The 23,902-nt window shown below is 37.6% G+C and overlaps 1 protein-coding gene across 1 annotated transcript in view; it reads right to left on the minus strand.

The window, feature by feature from the left end:
* Positions 1–23,902, minus strand: part of LOC127497324 (exostosin-1a) — a 57,431-nt gene that overhangs the window by 13,073 nt on the left and 20,456 nt on the right. The window contains exons 2-3 of the mRNA XM_051865729.1: positions 3,264–3,357; positions 1,425–1,532 (exon numbers count right to left, since the gene is read on the minus strand). Coding sequence (XP_051721689.1) covers positions 1,425–1,532; positions 3,264–3,357 — 202 coding nt within the window. The remainder of the gene's footprint in view (positions 1–1,424; positions 1,533–3,263; positions 3,358–23,902) is intronic.

Consider the following 23,902-nt stretch of genomic DNA (forward strand, 5'->3'; position numbering starts at 1 on the left):
GATAGAATGATAGAACAATAGATAGATAGATAGAATGATAGAACGATAGAACGATAGATAGAACGATAGAACGATAGATAGAAGATAGATAGATAGATAGATAGAACAATAGATAGATAGATAGAACGATAGATAGAACGATAGATAGAATGATAGAACAATAGATAGATAGATAGAATGATAGAACGATAGAACGATAGATAGAACGATAGAACGATAGATAGAAGATAGATAGATAGATAGATAGAACAATAGATAGATAGATAGAACGATAGATAGAATGATAGAACAATAGATAGATAGATAGAATGATAGAACGATAGAACGATAGATAGAACGATAGAACGATAGATAGAAGATAGATAGATAGATAGATAGAACAATAGATAGATAGATAGAACGATAGATAGAATGATAGAACAATAGATAGATAGATAGAATGATAGAACGATAGAACGATAGATAGAACAATAGAACGATAGATAGAAGATAGATAGATAGATAGATAGATAGAACGATAGATAGATAGATAGATAGATAGAACAATAGATAGAACGATAGATAGATAGATAGAACGATAGATAGAATGATAGAACAATAGATAGATAGATAGATAGATAGATAGAATGATAGAACGATAGATAGAACGATAGAACAATAGAACGATAGAACGATAGATAGAACGATAGATAGAACGATAGATAGATAGATAAATAGATAGATAGATAGATAGATAGAACAATAGATAGAACGATAGAGCAGAAAGAGGTGTGTGTGTTTATTTAAGTGTCTCTTCACTGTAAACACAAACAGCTCTTCAGGTGATTTCCATTACGAATATTTCACAGCTCGATTAGTCGCACCGTTTGTTGAGGCCTTCAGCACCACAGGGCCACGAGAGCACATTAATGCAGAAATGTGCTGCTGACCCTGACAGGACCTGTCACTTCTCTCACCGCAGAGAGGCGTTCTGCCGCAGGCCGTTAACCGGCGAGGCCAAGAGGTCCCATTTCAATTACAAAGCAACATGCTTCTGCTCTCAGCGCGGACGTCTCTGGAGGTCTGCAGACCGTCACTGATAGTGGCTTGTGCCCGCCAAATTAGCATGTGACATTAGAACGATTTCATTCATGCATGATTCGTTTATAGGAAAGTCTTGAGATGGTTAGAACACATTAAGCCACTCACTGCAACATATAAACCTTGCAGACTATGTGCATCTCACATGTAGGCAGGAATGATTATGCTGCCTTCTGAGATTGGCCAAATTGGAGAAGACGATACTAGATTAAATTTCAGTTAAGATGTTCACCACATTTTGGAATAGAGCTGTTGTTTGAGACACCAAGAACAAGCAGGAGGATAAACATTGAGGGACAGAAAGCTTGAGCTGTTCTAGCACTGATATATTACAGCAGTCGCACCTGTAGAAGAAGTCTCTCGTCCCCAATGACAGCAGCCGTACGCCAGTCGATGATCTCCGAGAAGGGAAGCTCCCAGCCGTTACTGAGCATGACGGGTACACAAGCGGCCTACACACACACACACACACACACACACACACACAGGGGCAAGTTAAAACAGGCTGGAAAAAAAATAAAGCAAGCGTCATGAAATTTTTATTAGCGTCTTCCAGTGGAAAGTCTGAGAGCAAGAGAAGCTCTGACTGAGACTGAAGAATCATGGTTTATCAGATCAGTCGTGTTTCTGTTCCAGCCTGAGAAATCTGGCAGCGACTGAGAGAAACACAAAGCGTGACTCTGCCTGTCTGAACTGAGGCTCATGGGTCATAACAATGAAGAAGAGATAATCATCAAGGATACTGATACAAGAAGGGCTGGGCGACAGTGAAAAAATCCTAAAAATAAATGTTATATATATATACATACATACATACATACATACACACAATATATATTTATAATGTTTAAAATATAAAATAATATATATGCATAATTTTATAAAATATTATCTATATATATATACTATATAATATACTATATTATATATATATATACACTGTGTCTGTGTGTATATATATATATAGGGCTGTGCAACAATGAAATCATATTATTATATGTTATCCATTACCATACTTATTTATTTAATCATAACTTGCTTTCATTAATTATATATATATATATATATATATATATTATATATATATATATATATACATATATATTTATATTATCCATTACCATACTTATTTATTTAACCTTATCTTCAACCAATCTATTGTTGCCAAGTAGATTTAAAAATTTTAAATATGTAATGTACACTGTAAAATATAGGATAAAATATAAAAAAAATAATAATAATCAAGGAATGTTTTCCATACTGTATTATTTTAAATTTGCAATTTGGACATATTTTAACTAAAGTATTTGAATATATGAAAAACGAGACAAGTTTAAATAAAATTACTAACAGAAATAAAAATGAATATAATTACTAACACTACATATACAATGAAAATATAAAAATAAATTCAAAAATAAATAAATAAATAAATCCTAAATAAATAAATAAATAATATTTTAGCAAGTGTGGACATGCTACCACAGTATTTCCACTTTTTTCTTCTGACATCCATAATGTATAACATAGTAATGTTTTTGGACACGTATCAAAGTACATAAAAGTGATAATAATTCAGTACTATAGTATATATTCAGAGTATTATCTGATGCTGCACCTCAACAGAACTTTACAGTAAGGCAATAAGACCAAATCCATCATTTCTAAGCATAACTGTGTGTGTTTGCACAGGCCTGTTGTCCCTAATCTGTAAAGCTGCTCCCACCCTCTGACCTCCCCTCATCTCTAATATCATCCTGCTGTTATGGACTAATCCCTGCAGTGTCATTAACCAGCCCTTCAATCTGCTGAAATACATACAGACCAATACAGAGAGCTAAAGCCGCAGTCTCAGACAGACGCAAGCTTCATAATGCTTCATAGTGCTTCATAAAAGCCCTGAAAACTTCAGCTAGTCAATCCAGAACACCCACACAATTCAAAACACAATATATAATGGCCTGTTAAGCCTCATGTCTGCACAGCGTCAGACAACCTGAAAGAGCACAGCCACAATCCCACACAACAGACATTACACCGGCACGAGCATCACAGAATACGGCGGGTTATGGTGGATTTGTTGATCTGACTTTGTATCTGAAGTTGGCTGGAAACGCAGAACATGCAACTGCTAAGTGTCTTCCGTTGGCTATTAGCAATAGGAAGTGAGTGTAAATATGTACCTGCAGAGCCTCCAGGAAACGGAAAGAGCCCAGGCGGCGTCCTCTAGGCACGAGACAAAATGTGGAGTTATGCAGCATTTCTTTATAGTCGTACCTGGTGAGGAAAAGAAGGAAGCATATATTAAGAACCACGGTCGGAAAACATCCTGGTCCAAGACAACAGGAGGTGCACATCCTATTCATATGGAAAATCAGTTAGCGCTCATCACATCTGACACACAGGCCTGAAAACACTCACACACACACTGTAAAAAAACAACCAAGAAACGCGAAATGTTCTGTTAGACCAACAGAAATGAGTCAAACACAGATGAACTGCTGAAATGTGAAGGTTTGGGAGTTTTCCAGCATGTATTGCAGCATGAATAAATTATGCGTTTATAGGATTTTTGTTCACCGTTGAGGTTTGTGTGTCAAGTGTCTATGCTTCTGAAACTGAAAATAAATCCCAGACATCTTTGCTTTGTAAGGTGATTCTGCCTTCTGAAACAAACATGTTAAGTGTCCTATGAAGCTATACATATTTGGCTACCAAAATAATATATCAATGTATTGTGAATAAGAAATCTGTAGTTGTTGCCTTGATGAGTTTATTGGCTGAATGAGGCATTTTGCAATTTAGGGAACGAACAAACTGAAAATTGACCAAACAAAGTTAAGAGAATCTAAAAATCTGAATGCATCAGATTTAAGTTTTCACAACAATTCCTTTTTAACAGCATGAAACCATCGATCAGTGATGTTCTCACAGATCTAAAGGTCAAACGACAACAACAAGCCAAAATAACAAAACAACCAACTAGAACTCCATAGTCACACCTTGCAAATAACCAAAATACATAAAGCACTGCATACATTCGAAACAATGCTCGGTTAAAAACAACTCAAGTCAGGCTGAAAATGGACAAACCAGCTGTTGGGTTGTTTTAACCCAGCGATTGGATTGTTTTAACCCAGCGATTGGGCTGTTTTAACCCAGCGAATTGGGCTGTTTTAACCCAGCGATTGGGCTGTTTTAACCCAGCGACTGGGCTGTTTTAACCCAGCGACTGGGCTGTTTTAACCCAGCGATTGGGCTGTTTTAACCCAGCGACTGGGCTGTTTTAACCCAGCGACTGGGCTGTTTTAACCCAGCGATTGGGCTGTTTTAACCCAGCGACTGGGCTGTTTTAACCCAGCGACTGGGCTGTTTTAACCCAGCGACTGGGCTGTTTTAACCCAGCGATTGGGCTGTTTTAACCCAGCGACTGGGCTGTTTTAACCCAGCACATTGGGCAAACATTTAACCCAGCGACTGGGCTGTTTTAACCCAGCGAATTGGGCTGTTTTAACCCAGCGATTAGGTTAAATGTTTGACCAACCTTCTGGGTAGTTTTATTTAACTCAACAATTGTTTAAAAATTACTGTATTTATTATTAACATTTATTAACATGTTTAATAAATGAACATTTATTAATAAATGTAATGAATAATAATTAAATAATAAACATATTAAATTGTTTATTAATAAATGTTCATCTTTTGATTATTACTGTTGCCTCTAGTAATTATGTGTCTGATTTTTAATTTCCAACCTATTTTAGGTTCATTTTAAGCCAGACATATAGTCATTATTAAACAATAGTAGAGTTAAATAAAACTACCCAGCACATTGGGCAAACATTTAACCCAACTGCTGGGTTAACACAACCTAATCACTGGGTTTGTCCATTTTCAACCCAACTTGGGTTTGTTTTAACCCAGCATTTTTAGAGTGTATGAACCAGCATCTGTTGCATTTGATTTAAAATAAAATAAAATAAAATAAAATAAAATTTAATTTCAACTTGCCGTTGGTAAAAACATACAAAAAATAAATAAATAAATAAATAAATAAATAAAAAAATTAAAAAAAATGAAATAAAAATATAGAATATAGACTGCTGGGTTGTTTCAATCCAAATTTGGGTCAAAAAAGGACAAATTGGTTACATTTTTTAATTAAATTTTTAACCCAAAGATTGTCCATATTTGACCCAGCATTTACGAGTGTATTACCATTAAATGTAAATAATTTGAAATAATGTAAATAAATTTAAAATAAAAAAAATAAAATTAAAATGTAACATTTGGCTATAAAATAAAACATCTTTAATTTGGCACCACCCGCTAAATTAAACATCCAATGTAGTACGTGACAGCAAAATAGCAAATAGTTTGAAATGTTTACACTGAAATCTTACACATAGTATTTAACAGAACAAACAGTACATTAGTATTTAAAGTGCTGAACAACTTCTAACGAATTGCATTTTTATTGCAGCCAAGATGTTTGTAGCTACAGATGCTTATAAAACTATATATAGGTTATCTTGCAGTGATGGCATTAAAAAGGGTTACAGACATTTAGCTTAATAATATGAAGTGTGCGCAGACAGCCAGGAGAGAGCTCTTCGAAATCCACATTCATGCTCTTGACCTCTCGACCTCTGCTTTATACGTTCATCTTGCGCGATGGTGGGATAAAAGCTTCAGCAAATGCTTCAAGCAGCGTTTCAGTCGGCACTCGGATTAAGGGGCTGTTTGGAATTCCTAATGTGACATTCCTCCTCTTTTGCCTACCCTCCCTTCTCCTCTCTTACACATTCTCCCCGGCACTCCCACGTTCTCCGCTCCTTCTCCTCTTCTCCAATGAGTAATCAGTGATGCTGTGCATTCCAATGTTCGGCCCCTGAGGTCTTCCTTCACCTCTGCTCTTCAGCGCGGATGAACGAACAGGCCTGCGCACAGCCAGACAGAAACTGTTTCGGGTTTGAGACGAACATTAAAGCCTGAGTTTGAGAGCCAGCAGGTGTTGTAGGATGACCTCGGCTGACCTGGTGGCTCAGTTGGTAACCTGATATGGGGTGTCTGAAAATAGGACAGCGACGCACTCAAAAGACTTCATAATTCATCAGAAGCACAGGGCTGATCCTATCAGGTCATGGGCACTTTCATTGTGTGCAGAGTAATATTTTTAATATGACTCTCAAGCAGATGTTTAAAATGACTTTTTTTCCATTCACAATCATTTTCATGTGGTTGCGATGTCCTTAAAGTCAACATACAAAAGCAAAGAAATCTATAGAGTGGGACTTGATTTTATTTATCACAAATTTCTTGGATCTGGAAAAGTGAGCACAGAATGGAGTCTGTCCAAAAGGTGCACAGTAGTGTTAGTTTCGTTAACGAAATCCATGATGAAAAATGTTCGTCGACGACCTTTTTTGAGGCAATGACACCATGACACCAACATTGTTAAACGATAACTGTGAATATATAAACTTGGAATATCATTGATGAAAAAAGACTAGACTAAAAGTTAAAAAATAACAAACTTCACCAAAATCTTTTTTTGTCAAATTAAAAGAGACGACAAAATATTACAGACTGTTTTTAACAAGCCTTTACAAGCTTTCATGCTTGCGGTTGCCAGATGTAAAGAGTTTAAATCCCCAATCAGAGTTTTTTTTATTAAAAGGAGACTTTTTCTGCCTGGTGTTTTACTTAATATTTGCAATCTGGCAATCTGGCAACCGCACACATTCTCTCTACACTGCAGAAAAAGCGCTGATGATCTGAAAACGCTGACAAACAACTAAGATGGAGTTCACCGATCTCCATTAATATTCTTCAGAATATTTACTCACGGAGCCACATTAAGATCCCCATATCTCTGGGATTGAACCATCGAGGGCCTTTAAAATGCAGATACCAAAAAGACAGTTTGTCAAGAACTAGAATCTGAAAGAATATTAAGATAACTTTAATACTTCTTGAGTTACAGGCATGCAAACTTGAGGCAAAAAACACAAGAAGTGCTTATTCCCCATTTTTGAACTGCCACCGTTGGCATATAATGAAACACAGATTGCTAAAGTCAACAGATTTTACTAATAGATCTACCAATCTCTGTGTGAAAATAAAATAATGATGCTGCCATCTTTATAAAGTCATTTTTACACCCCTCTAATTTGGCTCCAAATCTCAGGTGAAAATTGTCATATTGACCCTCCTCTACAAAATTGTGGATTACTCAGTAAATACACATCTGTGACATTTAATATTTTGTCTTTCTACAGAAAAAAATATTAATTTTAGATGGGGAAGTTTCCAAAATTTGGTTGATTTGACACGGAATGACCCATCAGCGGGTTCACTCAAACAGAAGCAGCCAGTCAAGCGTAGTGAAACTTCTTCTCATAACACACTCGGGCCGGGGCGAGGAAGTTCACTGCATGCAGGAAGTGATGGAGTGGCTGTGGGAAAGAACATTCTGTTGGAATAAACATCCATAATTTAAGCAGTTCAATGAGGAGTCGCTCCACGCTGATGACCACACGCAACATATTACACTCTTAAAAAGAAAGTTTCTTTATTTGCATCTTCATGAAGAAGAACCGCTTTTTCAGCAGTGTGTGTAATCCGCTTGATAAGTCATGACGTAAGGAATGCCATTTCTGGGTCCAAGCCCTGGCTCGTTTCATTTGAGAATGCCATCTCGACGGCCGCTTATGAGTGCTATTTATTCATAATAAACATTTAACATTTGAAAAAGTTAAACATTTAAAATACTTACAGTCTACACAACAGTCTCCGTGCTCACAGCGTCACAGACATTAATATTTTAACGATTTATAAGATGAATCACTGTCTGGCCATCTGGGATTTTGGTACGGAGATAAAGGTTATGATTATAGTTTTTTGGTAGTATTAAACCACATCAGGTGTGTATATTAGCACTGTTTGTTGTTTTCTTGTGGTGTGAGATAGAGCGTTTGGACCCGCGTGACATCAGATTTAACAACCGAACAGAGCTGTTTGTGAATGTGAAAAGTCTGCAAAGTTTTAAAGCTCAAAGTGTAGTATAAATGTTTGTCTCCCAAAAGAAAGAAGTGATTCTGAACTACCTGAAACGAGTTGTCAGTATTTCCAGTCTCACTTCCTGCACTAACTTGCATAATGCCAGCCAATGGTCTTCATTGGCTGAACAGCGTCTGCTTTGAGATTGGAAGAGTTTGGTTCGTGTTGTTCATGTCGAGACGCTGTTTTCTGCTGCCAAAGCAAATCCACTTCGATGAGATTGATAAGGTAAAACCGACGCCATCATTACCGTTCAAATCACTGTGTATCAAGTGCTGAAATTCAGATATGGTAATGGCTGTTTGGTTTCCGACACGCACTGTAAGCGGTCGACCAATCACAACAAACCGAACCGACCAATCTGACCAATCAGAGCAGAGCAGCTCTCAGAAAGGCGGGGTTTAGAGAAACCGAATCTTTGAACGAACCGTTTCAGAGACTGAGAGAAAAGAGCTGATGCTGCAGTGGATGATATGAGAAAATTAAACTGTTTTTTGATCTTGAATGCATGTAAATCTGCTGTAGGAGACTCAAAACAACATTAGGAACCTTTAAAATAGCATAACAGGGGAACTTTAACATCCATTAGGACTGCACAATGTTGGAAAATACTGACATTGCGAGAATTACTTTTTTTGCTATATATATTGCGATATGAAGAAATACAGGAATGTTTTTTTTTTTCTGCACCCGGCTGCTGTAAAGAACGCGTGATGCTGACGTTGAAGGTGTGTCTGTAAACTGCCGTCATGGGTTGCCGGACGGAGCTCACCCAATGCAAACCTCCTCTATCAAGATGACAAGCATGTAAGAGGCATAAGAAAACACGGGGAACTAGAAGTTACAAAAAACGTTTTTTCTTTTGTTATGTTTATATTTGGCACTGTTGCCATAGCAGCAGGTTGGCATGGGTGGCATTTGTGCCTTAAATCAGATTAGAGGAAATGAGAGCTGCTGGTTTCACCAACGCTGCCAACCGGCTTGTAATGACTGTGTAATCAGAACAAGATTAAACCCGTACTTAACGTCCCGTCCACACACACACAACTTCATGAGCGTGTTACAACTGTTTTAACATCCTCCAGATCAACAGCCTGAGAAGACACTGATCCAGATGAAAAGAGTCTCTTGTGGATGACTGTACATTCATGGCTGCCATCTGCGAGGCGGCATGACAACATATGCTCTTACGATACTGATTTATGATGCTGCATTCTGTCTTATTAAAGTCTATCCACATTATATAATAAAGTGACTCGTCTCCTCATGTGTGGCTTAAACCCCACTGATACAAACAGAAAAACACAGTGTATTTGGAATATTATCACTTTAACAAATGCTGGGTTAAAAAAACCCCAAGTTGGGTTAAAAATTGACAAACTCAGGGTTGTTTTAACCCAGCGATTGGGTTAAATGTTTGCCCAACATGATGGGTAGTTTTATTTAACTCATCTATTGTTTAAAAATTACTGTATTGCTTGCTTAAAATGAACCCAAAGTATGTTGGAACTTGGAAATTAACATTTATTATTGTTTAATTATTAAATTTCTTATTAATAAATGTTCACCTTTTGATTATTATTGTTTCCTCTAGTAATTATGTGTCTGATTTTTAATTTCCAACCTATTTTGTGTTCATTTTAAGCCAGTCATATAGTCATTTTTAAACAATAGATGAGTTAAATAAAACTACCCAGCACGTTGGGCAAACATTTACCCCAATCGCTGGGTCCAAACAACCCAACCTAATCGCTGGGTCAAAACAACCCAATCACTGGGTCCAAACAACCCATTCGCTGGGTCCAAACAACCCAACCCAATCACTGGGTCCAAACAACCCAACCCAATCGCTGGGTCCAAACAACCCAACCTAATCGCTGGGTCCAAACAACCCAATCACTGCATCAAAACAATCCAAATGCTAGGTCCAAACAACCCAATCGCTGGGTCCAAACAACCCAACCTAATCGCTGGGTCAAAACAGCCCAATCGCTGGGTCCAAACAACCCAATCGCTAGGTCCAAACAACCCAACCCATTCGCTGGGTCCAAACAACCCAATCACTGGATCAAAACAATCCAAACGCTAGGTCCAAACAACCCAACCTAATCGCTGGGTCAAAACAACCCAATCACTGGGTCCAAACAACCCAATCGCTGGGTCCAAACAACCCAACCCATCCCATTCGCTGGGTCCAAACAACCCAACCCAATCACTGGATCAAAACAATCCAAACGCTAGGTCCAAACAACCCAATCGCTGGGTCCAAACAACCCAACCTAATCGCTGGGTCAAAACAGCCCAATCGCTGGGTCCAAACAACCCAATAGCTAGGTCCAAACAACCCAACCACTAGGTTTGTCCATTTTCAACCCAAGTTGGGTTGTTTTTAACCCAGCATTTTTTTAGAGTGTAATATTATTTTTATATGTTAAAAAGTATAAAAAACATATCATACCATGGTTTATGGCATTGCAATCATTCATTCAGTATCATTTTATCATTGATCAAAACTGACAGTAATGTACGGAGCCCCACACATGACATGTGGACAAAAATATATGTATACATTGTACTAATTCATTCCCTCGTTTTGATTTAACTTAAACAAGAGAATGAATTATTATATTGTGCTTACGGCCCCTGCCAACTACACGATTTCCCTTTAGCTTGTTGCACAAAAGATGACATTTGACAACAATGCAAGTTATTGTGCAATGCTTGCATCCGCTGTCTGCACAATCAAGAAAATAAGACATTAATGGCTCAGGCACAACCGGTTTGCCCATGTTCATTTATCCCGTAATCCTCCTCTGCTGACAGGGAAAATGCCATTTTCAGAAGAGCTTCAGCAGAACACAGAGGAGTCATGCTAGTGCATGGAACCTATTTAAAGATACATGCAATATAATGAACATAATTATATTGCATGTAGATGTCAAACAACATACACGTTTTGAAGTACTTTAAAGTATGTCACGCGTGACCTTTCCAACGTGATTACGTAATGCGTGGCGCATCACATAGCAGTGCAAGATGAGCATTTGTGGTTAAAAAGTATATAATGTTTTTTTTTTTTTAGAAAATGTCCGATGGTTTCTCTAGATAAGACTCTTGTTCCTCGTCTGGGATCATGTAGAGCTCTTTGAAGCTGCACTGAAACTGACATTTGGACCTTCAACCCGTTGAACCCCAGTGAAGTCCACTATATGGAGAAAAATCCTGGAATATTTTCCTCAAAAACCTTCATTTCTTTTCCACTGAAGAAAGAAAGACATGAACATCTTGGATGACATGGGGGTGAGGAAATTATCAGGAAATTTTAATTCTGTAGTGAACTAATCCTTTAACATGATTTCAATGTGTTGTTGCTGCAGGAATGATGTATTTTTGTAGGCCAAAACCTGGAAAGCACTTCCGGTTCCATCGTTTGGATAAAATGTTTTTTTTTTGGTTAAATGTCTGAAATAAGGCCTTTGGTTGATACAAGCGCATTTATTTTCATGTATTATTCCATAACATAAAATAAATCAGTAATAGTCACTAAATGGGACTATGGAGGTTGAGGCTTTCACGGCCTCGTGGTGTTTTTAATTGTTCTTGTGAACTATCAAACTCAAACTTTTAAGGAAAATCTTTTTTCATGATCGTTTGTTTATAGCCTAATGTTAGTTTTTTTTACTTCTGCTGATTGTATTTAGGCTTCAAAACATGTAAGAATCATTCTTTTGTTGGTCACTGGGGTTACTTTCTGCTGGTTTTTATCGAGGTAACATGCAGGGTGATGCTAACTTCTGGATTGGCCTACAAAAAAAGTAATAACTGCAGCTCTCTGTTGAAAACAACCATCTGGACGGTTAAACGCTCTATATAAACCGAACAAAGGGAATTAGCAGCTTCCAAATGATCTCACTTTCAAACAAAGCATATTTCGTAAGAAACTAGGACACATTGTCTCAATTTCTTCTGTCTCTCCAGACTCAGGAAAACTTCCCCGCAGTCGTAACTTTCATTCGAGGGTTAAAGGCTGAAGGCTAAAGGCTACTGGAAAGTTTATCCACACTACCGTGGCAGATGGTCCAAATAGATGTCTGGCCTCAAGGGCAAATCCAGCTGATTAATTATCCACTGCAGACTGTGTCATTAATCATAACGACTGGAGTTAATATCATCCTGCGCTGTCCTGTAATTACACTGGGAATTCACACTTGGCTCTCAGGAAACATGGGATTTATTCTCCGAGCTGCCATCATCAAAACAAACCTCGCACTCTACAAATCAACAATCCAGGTGTCTTCATTAGGAGGAAACAGCAGTATTAAACTCCTTCCCCCAGGAGTCTTCACAAAGTGCCACTTTATATTTTTTGATGCATGCTACTAAGGGCTGCATGATATAGCAAAATAAAATCTATATTGCGATTTGTCTTAGTGCGATTGTGGATAAATATATATATACACACGTGTGCGAGTGAAGCGTGACATTTATATTACTGAATGAATGATTCAATGACTCACTCGTAAAGACTTTACTTGTTTTATTACTGGATGAATCAGCGTTTTTGAACGAATCTCTTGAATGAATGATTCAATGACTCACTCGCTCATAAAGACTTCACTTGTTTCATTAATTGATGAATCAGAGTTTTTAAAAAAATCTCTTGAATGAATGATTCAATGACTCACTCATAAAGACTTCACTTGTTTCATTACTGGATGAATCAGCATTTTTGAACGAATCTCCTGAATGAATGACTCAATGACTCACTCATAAAGACTTCACTTGTTTCATTACTGGGTGAATCAGCGTTTTTAAATGAATCTCCTGAATGAATGACTCAATGACTCACTCATAAACACTTCACTTGTTTCATTATTGGATGAACCAGCATTTTTGAACGAATCTCTTGATTGAATGATTGAATGATTCAATGACTCACTCGTAAAGACTTTACTTGTTTCATTACTGGATGAATCAGAGTTTTTGAACGAATCTCTTGAATGAATGATTCAATGACTCACTCATAAAGACTTCACTTGTTTCATTACTGGATGAATCAGCATTTTTGAACAAATCTCCTGAATGAATGACTCAATGACTCACTCATAAAGACTTCACTTATTTCATTACTGGGTGAATCAGAGTTTCTGAACAAATCTCTAGAGTAAATGATTCAATGACAAATACCTGTTTTTAAGTGTCACTTGTCGCCACCTACTGGTGTAATGATGTTATTGATACAATCTTTATTTGAACAATCAAGTTACTATCAAAAGGTGATTTACTCTATTTTGATCGCTATCATAGACATCAGTGTTTATATCCAGACTAAGCTTTTATCCTAGTACTTCAGTGATCATATGAATCATAGTAAGACAGAAATAATGATACTGTGCAGCCCTACATGAAACAATGGTGCGCTCCAGCACTCCTGCTTTTCGTTTTCTGAGAGGGTGAAAAACAGCACGGTCCTGTCTCTGAGATTTCCTGTCCTTATTAAAAGTGGGAAAGGAAGGGCCCGGGGATCAGTGACCCTGGCAGCGGCGGGAAGGAGGTTGAACGCAGTCACTGAGACGCTCTAATGATCTCACTAGCTCTGCCGGACGACCGCTGAGGCTCGACACCGACGCCGGTTAACCAGCTAGTCTCAATTAGGAGCGTGTCTCTGTGCGCATGCACATGACTGAGGTGTCTCTTCCTGAAACAGGTGCGTGTTTGTTTGTGGCTGGACGGGAGGGTTCAGTGTCGTGGCTCATGTTGACCCTGGCCATCTGCTCGGCCCCTAGATGCTGATCCTGTCCATATCATCTGCCTGCGCGTTCTTTTGCTCAACATGTTGTTAATGTGAAACCAGTGCAAGTGCAGTTTACGGTTTAATGGGACACATTTAATGTGAAAAAAATGAAACTGTAGGACAAATAAGGATACAAATGGCATTGTGGACTACAAATATCCGAGAGATACTGTGATGGACCAAATCTGCTTTTGAATATGCTTCATCTGTCACTCATCACCAAAAACAGGATATTCTTATCGTTTTAAGAGTTTAGACATACACTGACATTCACAAGTTTCCTCCTCAGTGAGTCATTCAGAAACGGTTATGACGTCAAAACCATGTGCTCATTAACATATGACTGCCCATATTCAAATATCGACCCCTACTGAGTTATAAATTAAGATTACTGGATGAATCAGCGTTTTTGAACTAATCTCCTGAATGAATGATTCAATGACTCACTAATAAAGACTTCACTTGTTTCATTACTGGGTGAATCTGAGTTTCTGAACGAATCTCTAGAGTGAATGATTCAATGACTCACTCATAAAGACTTCACTTGTTTCATTACTGGGTGAATCTGAGTTTCTGAACAAATCTCTAGAGTGAATGATTCAATGACTCACTCATAAAGACTTCACTTGTTTCATTACTGGGTGAATCTGAGTTTCTGAACGAATCTCTAGAGTGAATGATTCAATGACTCACTCATAAAGACTTCACTTGTTTCATTACTGGGTGAATCAGAGTTTCTGAACGAATCTCTAGAGTGAATGATTCAATGACAAACATGTTTTTAACAGTCATTTGTTTACATAATTAGAAAACATGTACATAAATTAAAAAATAAATTAATAAAATAAAAATATAAACAAACAAATATAAATAAATAAGTTATAAATTAAGTCTTTTACATATTTAAATAACATACAAACAAACAAAGATGTAAATAAAACAAATGAACTAAAAATAAATAAAAACACAAATAAACTAAAAATAAATAAATTAAACTATAAATAATTAAACTAAAACAAATAAATAAATAAATAAATATGAAGTACCAAAGGGTAGGAGAGAATGTAAAAATGATTTAAAAAAAAAAAAACAACAACAAAAAGGCAGCATTTTCTTTATTTTAACAGTACAAAATGGCTGTAGTACAAAGATACTCTCATTTAAATCAGCACATATATTGTCCGCTAGACTAAAAGAAAAATCAACATGAAACATTGTTTCCAACCTATTTTAATTTCCAAGTGAAACAAGATATTCAATGAGAAAAGCATGCATCAACGAATCATCTAAAATAAGAGCATGAATCTTGCATTAAATAAGTAAATAGCCTATTCTGATTTGATGTTGACTCCAACACACTGCAAAATTATCAGTTACATTTTGATATGATCTACCCTCATGTATGCATCAAAACCAGCTGTCTTCACTTAAAACGGCAATTTTATTCGATTAGAATGAAACGAGAGATGCAAGAAAATCTTGTGTAATCCATCATGTACCTCCCTGGAGAAAACATGAAGTCCATTACAGTAAGGTAACAGCAAACTGGATATAATATGCGTCTTATAGAAGAGAGAGGGGGCTGGGAAGGTTCGGCTCACACAAGATGCGATGTGTCATTTTAAGATCGCTTTTAGCGGGTTATCGTGACACTGTCATTGTGTTCGCAGTTGGGAAGCTAAAAATAAATGAAGCTGGAGTTGAAAGACATTCTCATAAATAAAAAAGGAGCATGGGGATGAATTTGCGAATCTGGCGCTCTAGAAAACGTTGCTGTGGTTGTGTCAGACTCACACTGTCTTTAATCCCTCTCGGAGAGTTTTGCGTCGCTAAGCACATGAGTTCAAGCCAAAGGAATGCCAGTCTATGAGGCGAACACACACACACACACCAGCGATCACACTCCACGTCTCTCGCTTTCAGCATGCATCTGAGATCCAAACGGCCCCTTCAACCCTGCTGGAAACAGCCAGGCTCATTTCCTCACAGCTATGCGCTAGTTTTAGCTTGCAGGGCCAACGCTGACTGCTGGGAAGATCAGCATTTCCAAAGGTCATAAAAGATCACATCACGAGACAAGACGTCCTTTGAAGACGTGCATTAACAGGCATCTGTCACGTCTCCCGAAAAAATCTAGCAAGTGCTTGAGAAATGCAGCCTGTTCAGACAAATTATTTTCAGGAATACACAGCAAAAATGACTTTCCAAATCATAAATAAAACAGATTATTGGAGTATGTTTTACAAGAAAATGCATTTGTAGTTTTTTTTTACTTCAAAATTCAACATGTTACTTTGCAATTGCTTGTGAAATGTACTTTTTATTTTGCTTTTAAACTGAACAAAACACACAATAAAATAAAATGAAAAAGTAACCTGTACAAAGGAAAGAACCAAAGATATATATATATATGTGTATAGTAATGTGTATAGGTACAATGATACACTTAAGCAATAGGTTGATGTAGTATAATATAATAGTATCTATTATTATTTATATTTTCCTAGTAATGTGATCCAAAAAATAAATAAATAAATATAGATAAATGTACTAAATTATAGATATCAAGACAATCAAGACAATTTAAAATAATAACTAAATATGCACATTTCCAGAAGAAAATGCTTGCCGTGCGCAACTACACTGCCCCCTACAATGCTAGCATGTTGTTAGCATTATGTTAACATGATTAGCATGTTGTTAGCATGTTTTTAACAAGAACATTGCTTAAAAAAGATATAGCACACCTCTCCTCTATAGGCTGCACGACTTGATGCCTCATTGATGGGTCTATGACAAATGATGCGGGAGGAGTAGCACTGAAGTTTTGTGAGGAAGAAGAAGAAGAAGAAGAAGAAGAAGAAGAATGCAAGAGAACAATAGAATGAGAAAATGATGTACAGTAAATCCGCACTTCATACAGCAACACCACCCACTTCAAGCATGCATTAAAAACCTATTTAATATCATTAAAACCCAAATGCATTAAAAATAATAAATGCAATGGACGCCATAACATCCCAAAAGCACCGCAGAATGACTTACTCGTTTCATTGCTAATTCTGTGCATAAAACAATGCTCTCGTTGGCTCAGTGTTGCTATTACAGTATGAAGGAGTGGGTGGAGAAACTGTGCTGTCAGAGATTTCTATTATTTTCTTGAGGAAAGGATGGCTCATCGCTGATGGAAAACCATCACTGGTACATTGTTCATGTTTATTCTCCACTCTATTAGTCATTTGTACTCTTTGCTGCTAGAAATTAAAGTCTTTCCATAAATGGGGAAAAACAAGTCCTGTTAACTCTTACTACAAGAGAGAGAGACTTTTAGTAGGAATACATTCTAGTTGGTTATAAACGCTATTGGCACAGCTTGCTCTTAACTGAGCAGTCAAAATAATAAAAAAAAAAAAAGAAAAGAATGCAAATATGCTGTAAATTGTTAGTGCACCTAAAAATGCAAATTCTCTCATCATTTATTCACCCTCATGTAAGAAAATCTGTTTATTTCGTACACAAACACGTATCATTATACGCATCACAAAACAATCTGCAGTCAAATGCTCCGAATAAACAATCCGATCCGGGACGCCATTAAAATAAACCATCCACTTGTTTCCGATGCTGGGATCCTTCTGAAGTCTGTACAGAGAAACTGAGCGCACATCTGTATACTGTATCAACGTAGACAGCGTCAGTGATTATAATGACTTCAGAAACTGAACGCACATCTGTATACCGTATCAGCGTAGACAGCGTCAGTGATTATAATGGCGTCAGAAACCGAACGCACATCTGTATACCGTATCAGCGTAGACAGCGTCAGTGATTATAATGGCTTCAGAAACTGAACGCACATCTGTATACCGTATCAGCGTAGACAGCGTCAGTGATTATAATGGCTTCAGAAACTGAACGCACATCTGTATACTGTATCAGCGTAGACAGCGTCAGTGATTATAATGGCGTCAGAAACCGAACGCACATCTGTATACCGTATCAGCGTAGACAGCGTCAGTGATTATAATGGCTTCAGAAACTGAACGCACATCTGTATACTGTATCAGCGTAGACAGCTTCAGTGATTATAATGGCTTCAGAAACTGAACGCACATCTGTATACTGTATCAGCGTAGACTGCATCAGTGATTATAATGACTTCAGAAACTGAACGCACATCTGTATAATGTATCAGCGTAGACAGCGTCAGTGATTATAATGACTTCAGAAACTGAACGCACATCTGTATAATGTATCAGCGTAGACAGCGTCAGTCATTATAATGGCGTCAGAAACCGAACGCACATCTGTATACTGTATCAGCGTAGACAGCGTCAGTCATTATAATGACTTCAGAAACCAAATGCACATCTGTACACCGTATCAGCGTAGACAGCTTCAGTGATTATAATGGCTTCAGAAACTGAACGCACATCTGTATACTGTATCAGCGTAGACAGCGTCAGTGATTATAATGACTTCAGAAACTGAACGCACATCTGTATACTGTATCAGCGTAGACAGCTTCAGTGATTATAATGGCTTCAGAAACTGAACGCACATCTGTATACTGTATCAGCGTAGACAGCGTCAGTGATTATAATGGCTTCTATTTCTTTTGACACAACGCTTACATTCAGTATAGGCAAATGTCAGCCATTAAGTGACTGAACGGCAGTGGGCGGGCCTATGGTGCGATGATGTATCACTATTCGTCGATGTCTTGCTCCGGAGGCGGGCATTTGCAAATGTATTGGCCCATGTGACATCAGATTCTGCAATGTCAAAACAGGCTGTTTTTGGAGCTTGATAAATAAATGTTTTGTTTATAACGAGGACATTTTAAGCTCTGAAATGCTATGCGTAAAAAAATTCTTCAAAATTTCTCCCTTTGTGTTTCACAGTAGAGAACAACAGTATATGGGTTTGAAACAGCATGAGGATAAAAAAAAAAAAGTGTAAATAATGACAGAATTTACTACTTAAAATCCATTTATTTGTCTAATACATTAAATTCCAAAAAATATAAAAGACAGTATCAAAGACTTCCCTGCGCTCATCTGTGATTCCCAGATCCCTCATTTGCTGGACGGGTTCAAAGGAAGCTTCATTAAACATTTACAGCAGCTCTGCGTGTCTCTCTCTGACCCGGGGTTAATTTATCTAATTACAGCACAAAGCATTCACATTCAGAGCCTGTTTCATCCACACCAATTCATCACTCCTTCATTTGCCTTTCATTCTCTCCCTTGCTTCAATTTAATGGGTTACATGTGCACCATGAATCCAGCGCAGATCTATAGCATTAATTTCACATTATAGAACTGGTGTTACGTGATGTATGTAATATTAATCTGTGCAAAACAGGGGAAATGCAATAGTCTGCAACCTTTAGATTAGAACAATTTCTGAAGGATCATGTGACACTGAAAACTGGAGTAATGATGCTGAAAATTCAGCTTTGATCACAGGAATAAATTATATTTTACAATATATTCACATAGAAAACAGATATTTTTTAGCCTCGGTGAGCAGAAGAGACTTCTTTCAAAAACATTTAAAGGTATAGTTCACCCTAAAATAAAAAGTCATAATTTATTTACCCTGGTGTTGTTCTAATGCCATACGCACCTTCTTTTTCAAACCACAAAAGGAGAAGTTTTAAAAATGTCCCGCTCGCACTCATCCATATAATAGCGATCAGAATCAAAGGTGAGTAAATGATGACTTCACGTTGTTGATTAAGTTTAAGTTGAATTGAACTCAGAATATTATTTAAGAGGAACAAAAATAACATTTTTGACAGCAACTAAAGAAAGGACCTTTCTCTATATAAAGGACAAAATGATTTGAAAGAGATCCATCTTCACGCAGCTGTGTGAAATGTAAGTCAGGTTATCTCTACTTCCTGAAAGAGATACGTTTGCCTGGACAGATAATTACACTGAAGGCATTCGTCTGAACTTCAGCCAGCTGGTCAAACACTGCCAGTGTTGAAACATCTCAAGAGGAAGAACATTTACCTGGAGTCTGATCTACCTTCATTACATTCGGACCATACAATCTTCAAATCTCAGACTGCAAATGATTAGTGAAAAAATTTACTAAATGGTATCACAATAAGGCTTCATTAGCTGTGTTTCCACCCAAAGTCGCGAATTTAACTTGTGCGTAAAATTGGAATATTGCAACGTTTGCGGATATGGCAGCATTTCCATCCCAATGTGTTCAAGAGAACAAAATCATCACTTCCTTGGTGCAAAATACCTTATTGTAAAGTGATGCAAATAAATTCACACAAATTACGACTGTTGCTCAGTTGTTTTCATTGCAACTACATTAAAAATAATATGTTTTAAAAGTTGTAAAGAATACTGGAGTGCGTTTTACAAGAAAAATACTTCAATCTTTCTGCTTTCAAATTTCACATTCAATTCAATGTTACTTGCAATTATTTGTGAAATTTACTAGCAATTTTTTGTGAAAATGTTTCAATTTTCATTAAATGTATTTCTCAATTTTTCCTTTAGTGTAATAATTTTGCCAAAATAAATGCCCCAAAAAATGCACTAAAGTTATTTGACTTGTTTATAAAGAAACCAAAAGTGTCAAAGATAAATCAAGGTAAATTTAACTTTATTTAAAGGAGTGTCTGTAATTATTGGGTGCAAAATTATAAATTGAATTGTATGGCTTGCAATGAAATTAAATGCATTGAGAAGGTATTGTAAAAAATCTTTAAAATTTAATTTTCACCACAGACTGTTAACAAGCACTGCACATGTGGTGGAGAAAAATTACATTTGTTTCCATTTTTAGTAGACAAATAAACTATTGAGAGTGTAAAAACTGCATTCACAAGGCCAAAAACTAATGTTTTACTGTAGACAATCATCGACTGCCCAAAGAGGCGCTTCAGCCCGATCGATCCACCAGTATGAGTCACAGAAACCCAAGAGCAGCAGGTCGTGTCGTCTCTGCTGGGCTCATGTGACGGTCAGCGCTGAAGGGTGATGGAGTGATTGGTAAGGTCACCGCTGGGCTAAAGCTCGTCCTGCCCTCTCTGGTCACCACAACAACTGCTGCAGTCCCTGGATGAACTGTCCGCATGCATAATTCATCACAAAGGAAACCGTGTTAACAAAGAGACAAGCCAAGACATGCAAATATTGACTGCACTGTCCTGTAGCGCACACAACACGCTCACTCGACTGGTTAATTTACTCCGCTCTGCCAAACATTACTGTAACAGGGTCAGAAATTCACTCGGGTTAATACAGTTAACTGAAGCTAAAACTAAAACCATTATAAAAAACATTTTTGTTGCTTTAAATAAAATAAACTAAAAATATAAAAAATATTTTTATTTGGAAACATTTCTCATTTTAATTTAGTTTAAAGGGGTGGTTGATTATGATTGAATTTTTTTTAACTTTAGTTAGTGTGTAATGTTGCTGTTTGATCATAAACAACATCTGCAAAGTTACGACATTCAAAGTTCAATGCAAAGGGAGATATTTTCTTTTTAAGGACTACAACAAACGGCTGGTAGGGACTACAACGAGCTTCTTCCCAGGTTAGTGACATCACAAACCCTAAAATTTACATAAACCCCACCCCCGAGAACACACAACAAAGGGGGCGGGGCCATGTTGGGCTGCTTTAGAGAAGAGGAAGAGTTGTTGTAGTAGAGTGTTGTTGACATGCCGTCATTTTACGCCAAACGAGGATCAATGCAACGCTGTATTTGCACAAAAGATTAACATGACGGCACATGCTAGTGGATGAGTTGAATCAACTCCACAGCAACTACGTAAATTTATCCACTAACCATCCAGAAACGTCTAAAAGTTGTAACTTCTTCCTGAGTCTCTCCATCAGTGTCGACTCCGGTTTGAACAATGTAAGGCTGAACACCGTTACTGACAATCCTCATTTTGTCTGTGTGAGATTCTCCAGCTTTGTTGTTGTTGAGCGACTGAAGCGCGAGCTGTTAAAGCTCCACCCTCTTCTGGAAAGGAGGCCGGGAGCAGCAGCTCAGTTGCATTTAGAGGGACACACACAAAAAAACGGCGTAATGGAGTAATGATGCAGAAAATTCAGCTTTGATCATAGGAATAAATTACATTTTACTATATATTCACATAGAAAACAGCTGTTTTAAATTGTAATAATATTTCAGAATTTTACTGCATTTATTTTGATCAAATAAATGCAGCCTTGGTGAGCAGAAGAGACTTCTTGTAGTGCAATAAATAAAAACATTTATTTATTTGTCTACTATGTGTAGCCATGCAATGGCTTATGCAGCCATTTTTACGTCAAAGTAAAACTACAATTTTCATTGTAAGATCGACACATGGATGCATTATTACACTCCTCAAACTTTTCAACCAGTAGCCAAGCACGACACTGACCATACAGACCATTACAACCACAGGTTATACTGAGTTTCTGACCTACCAGGGGAGCAAAAGCAGCACATTAGAAGAGGGTAAAGAGATCTCAAGGAATGCATTCACGCTGCTACGCCATAATCCTCTAGGGTCAGGGAGAGGCCGTTGGGTTTAATGAGGTATGATGGGAACATGGGGGTCCTGCCGAGTGGAATATAATGACGATTTCCGAGTTCTCCAGAGCAGGAATTGCATCAGCTCACACACACATGTGAATTCCAGGGATGGAGCTGTTCCAACGGAGAACCAACTGCTTCAACACCCGGAGAGAGCGAAACTCCAGCAGCGCGGGGACTAACGGCAGACTAGATTTCTAATTGCATTTGATTTCACTTGGACTCCTAATGAGCTGCACTCGACGAAGCCCATTTTCACTAATTCCTGCACAACCGACACGAGCACAGAAACAGAAAAGAGCCGGAGTTGAAAGTCATGCCAAGTAAGCCTGGTTAACACTCTCCCCGGCCAAAACTGTGGGCAGGTAATTAGTTTAACAGCGGGTGGGATTAAAAAGCGAGCTTCCAGCCGAGGTCTTCGGTTATAGCCTCACACAGGGGAGTCCGCAGTGGAGCCGGCAGAAGGAACACAACGTTTTTATATGAAGCATGGCCAATTCTGAGTACAGGATCAGAGGGACCAGATGCTGTTAAACCACCTGGATCTCTTCAGTCCCACAGCAAACAGAAAAAAAGATTATGTATATTTAGATTTTAGAGATACTCACATGCTTTCATACTAGCTCACAAATAAATGCACGTCCAAATGTTCAGATATATGCTGATGACACAAACATCAATGGTTCCTAACTGAACTCCTTTCCACAAATTGATCATAGAAATAAAAAACGGTACAAATAAAATGAATAACAGTTTTCTTTTAGTCTTAAGTGCAAACAATAAGTGCAAACATATTCAAAGTACTCTCTCAATATTCAAAGTGCAAATAGAGACCAAATTTTTCTTCAAGCATGATACAGACCTGAGAGATGGTTACAACTACACAGTCAAGCCTGAGATCGCTTTCATATTGTGAGATATTTGCATCAAGGAGCCGTTTTCAAAATATGGGGTATTGAAATCACGTTTGAATGTGCGCTCGCGTTTTACTTTCGCTTTCGAATTCGCAATCACGCATACTCTGTGAATAGTGAGCAGCGGTGCTGAGCGCGCATTCTACAAGATCAGACATTTATCAGACGCTTTTAGGCTCTGTTGTGCAACGAATCCTCCGCCATGGTCTCGTCAGTCATCTCGTCACATGATCAGTGAACTCTGATTCCTGTTGCACTAGTACAACTCTGCAGCTCATTAAATGGTTTTTATTTCTATAAAAAGCAAAACGACAGTGGAGGCGTAATGTAAACATAGCCGTGGCAAATTCTATCCTAATTTCACCCTCACATTTCGTCATGGCAATATCACGAGACAGCTTTTCATCTCGACGAGAAAACTCATCTAATTTTAATCTCGCAAGATCTCGTCACACCCCTATTGTAAGGTTATTAGCA

Source organism: Ctenopharyngodon idella, chromosome 16 (genome assembly GCF_019924925.1).
Source record: "Ctenopharyngodon idella isolate HZGC_01 chromosome 16, HZGC01, whole genome shotgun sequence".
Classification (NCBI taxonomy): Eukaryota; Metazoa; Chordata; class Actinopteri; order Cypriniformes; family Xenocyprididae; genus Ctenopharyngodon; species Ctenopharyngodon idella.